At 36.6% G+C, this 3,584-nt stretch overlaps 1 protein-coding gene across 1 annotated transcript; it reads right to left on the bottom strand.

The window, feature by feature from the left end:
- Positions 1–1,393: 1,393 nt before the first annotated feature.
- On the bottom strand, positions 1,394–2,323 carry LOC106982729 (olfactory receptor 5H2-like). The gene has a single exon (XM_015080916.1). The coding sequence runs from the start codon at positions 2,321–2,323 to the stop codon at positions 1,394–1,396; it is 930 nt and encodes a 309-aa protein (XP_014936402.1).
- Positions 2,324–3,584: the final 1,261 nt, after the last annotated feature.

The raw sequence follows: 3,584 nt of genomic DNA, 5'->3' as shown, positions 1-3,584 counted from the left end.
GATATCATTAATCTGAATTATGCTTATAAAGAACAACCTAACACCTATGTTTTGGAATTAAAAGAGAATCAGCAAGAGGAAGGGGTTAAATAACTATAGAGTTTCACAAATCACAGAGGTAGGTAATTATGGGGGTGAGAGCCTTAGTGGTATCAGTAGGACGGTGTACAGAATTAGTGGTGAGAGAGGAAAGGTGGGGTGGACTTGAAGATGAATCACTCATTAAATTTAGCAAATGGAGTGTAATAATAAGTAACATTAATGGACTTTGAGGCACAAAACATCTAAACTCTTGTTGATTTTCATGTCTCTCTGAGCCACTCACTGCACGCTATGACATTCTATCAACTTAACATTATTTGGACTTTGGTAATGTACATTTGAAGCCCTATTTGAAGTTTATTAGTTTTGGTTATTAGTGAAGTTTTCCAGATTGCCCAACCACATACGAACATAGTTAGAAAGGACCCATAGAAGGCATCATAGACAATGAGAGGCAACTTGCCTTTGCTCCCTGTAAGCACCCTAAGCTAAGCATCTCTTATAGTTTGGCCCTGTCTTCATTGTCTTAACACCCTTGTCATTTTTACCCTGTTTCTCCTATTTCTTTTTATTTCTTTCTGTGACATGAAAGTTGAACCTCCACAAGAAGCAAAATTCACCAGGCTTCAAATAAGTGGAAAGAAAAACCTTTTGAGGGCTGCAGAATTCCTAGAATTTGCCTCTGTTCACTCAAACACAAATCTGCCTATACTATCAAGCTAAATTCAATATGGGTCTCTAGGCTATCGAGCTGTATAAGAATCAAAGACATAGTAATCAAGTTCTATTCAGAGGCACTATGTATTTTAGTACTTAATGCATTTATAAAGTCACACTGAAGAATGTACAAGCCTGTGAAATGTTTTCATTTTTGTTTTCTCCTTTAATTATTTAAGTATTATAGGAATGCCTGATTAAAATTCCTTGTGTGTTTTTGACTAGCAAAGACAAATATTTTAAGTAGATTATCAGGTTCTCCCACCTTAAGTCATTAAAACAGTAGGGCAAATGGGGTGCTGCGGTGGTTCAGTCAGTTAAGCGTCTGACTCTTGATTTTGGCTCAGGTCATGATCTCATGGTTTGTGAGATCGAGCAAGCCCCATGTTGGGCTCTGCACTGACAGTATGATCCTGCTTGAGATTCTCTCTCTTCCTCCCTCTCTGTCCCTCCTCTGCTCTTATGCATGCATGCACACTCTCTCTCAAAATAAGCAAAGATTTAAAAATAAATAAATGAAAGATTAGGGCAATTATAACTGCAAAAAAATTTTAATACTAATCAACACATAGCAATATCTAATCTGCACAATCTTGTCATTTTAATGAAAGGAGAATAGATATTAGTATGAGATCTAAGCTTTTCTCTTTAACATTTTTCTCAGTGAATCTATGACTTTCTTATTTCTCAAGCTATAGATAATTGGATTTAACACAGGAATTATGACAGTGTAAAATAGAGAGTCCATCATATCTTGATCATCTGCTTGTGCAGATCCAGGGCGCACATACATGAAGAGAAGAGGACCATAGTACAAAGAGACAGATAAGAGATGGGTTCCACAGGTGGAGAAGGCTTTCCTTATGTCTTGTAGAGACTTCTTTTTTAAGATTGTAAAGAGAACTGATGTGTAAGAGACAAGAACAGTCAGAATGGTGAACATCTGAATTGATCCAGAAAAAATAAATACTATCAGAACATTAATAGAAGGATCAGTACAAGAAATTTTAAATAATGGCATGATGTCACAGTAAAAGTGATGTATTATGTTAGAATTACAGAATGTTAATCTGAATAAAAAGCCTGTATGAATTATGGCATGAAGAAGTCCACCTACAAATGATGAAACTAATAGCTGCATGGATAGTCTACTGGTCATAATTACTGGATAAAGTAAAGGCTTGCATATGGCCACATATCGATCATATGCCATTGTTGCCAGCAGAAAACATTCTGTGGTGGCACTCATTACAAAGGAAAAAAATTGTATCATGCATTCAGAGAGAGAGATCATCTTGCCCTTGGCAAAGAAGTTGACCAACATTTTGGGGGTCACCGTGGATGATATCCAAACATCCACAAATGCCAGATTCCCAAGGAAAAAGTACATGGGGATGTGAAGCTGAGGCTCATTGCATATGAGAGAAATCAGACCAAGGTTTCCCACAATGGTGATGAGATATATAACTAGGAATACCAGGAACAAAGGAATTTGCCACTCTGGTTGATATGTAAGTCCCATGAGAACAAACTCTTTTAGCTCTGTTGCATTTTTAGTTCCCATATTCTTAATAGATGGCATCTGAAATTAAATGCAATAAATGTAAAAAGAACATTCATTAAGGTTTATAAAAGAAAATTCAGTGAGGGTAACTGAAATAAAACCGTACACTAGCCTGAAGACCCTTTAATTTTATTTACTCTTACATGGAAGCTATTTGGGGGAATTGTTATGTTGGAAAAAAACACAATTATTTCAATTCAAAATATGTAAAGAGTAAGCAGATTTAGGAGACAGGAAAAACATTCTGAACATGAGCAAACTTATGGAGTAACAATTGAATGAAGTAGGGAAATTCTGTGTGTAGAACATTGATGCAGCATCAAAAGTGAAGATGTTAGAAGGGCTTGGATTATACAGAGTTGAATGCCATGTGAAATATCTTCAATTTTATTCTCCAAACAATAGGCGTGGGCTGAAAACTTTTAAGACGTGGAATGACATCATCAGATATTTGTTAAATTAAATGTTTGGTAGTAGTAAATAGGCTGAAGGGAGGGGACACTAGAGTTAAGGATACTAATCAGGAAGCTGTTACTAATGTCCAGTGATTCCCAAACCAAATTATACATCAGAATTGTCTAAGGGAGTTTTTGTACAAAATACAGATTGTGAGATATTAATGTAGAGATTAATTTGGTAGCTCATAATTTGGTTGTAATAATATGCATTATATAAATGCTCCCCAGTTGATTAAATAGCATGTGAAGTTCTTAGTCCATGTGTGATATGACATTGGGGGTGATGAGTGGGACAAAGAGATAGATCAAAATAAGTCAGAGTGTGTAGTTACAAGGACTCGGTAACCTATTACATGTGAGGGGAGGTGGTCAGTGAAGGAAGAAGACACTTGGTGCCTGGATAGATGGTCACCAAAAACTGAGACTGAGGACTCAGGCATACTGGCCAATTTTTGCAAGGAGCATTCTGGGACCATCCAGGTGAGATGTACTCACCAATATTGTTCTATAAGATCTTAATAGAAATGACTTGGGAGTCGTTGGGGTGACTAAAAGCATAGTTATATATGACTCACCCATTAGAGACTGTGCATAAAGTAAAAACAAGGAGGGCATAGAAAGTAACTTCAGAAAGTTGTAGTAAAGAGATTATGAAATGGATGTAAATCGTTTATTAGATGGATAATATTTGACCCTCTATTCTACCACATGAGTCTTGGTGGCAGACAAAAGCTGTCATCCAGCCTAGAAGCCAGCAGTTCTAGAAACTTTCCCATCCCCTTGCACATAGAATGAGGGGACTT

The sequence above is a fragment of the Acinonyx jubatus genome, chromosome C2 (genome assembly GCF_027475565.1).
Source record: "Acinonyx jubatus isolate Ajub_Pintada_27869175 chromosome C2, VMU_Ajub_asm_v1.0, whole genome shotgun sequence".
Taxonomy (NCBI): Eukaryota; Metazoa; Chordata; class Mammalia; order Carnivora; family Felidae; genus Acinonyx; species Acinonyx jubatus.
Note: the sequence above shows the minus strand (reverse complement) of the source record. Positions and strands in the feature narration are given on the sequence as shown.

What these genes read in the sequence shown, in the direction of transcription:
- LOC106982729 (XM_015080916.1), bottom strand. Translation starts at nt 2,323, where the DNA reads ATGGGAACTAAAAATGCAACAGAGCTAAAAGAGTTTGTTCTCATGGGA.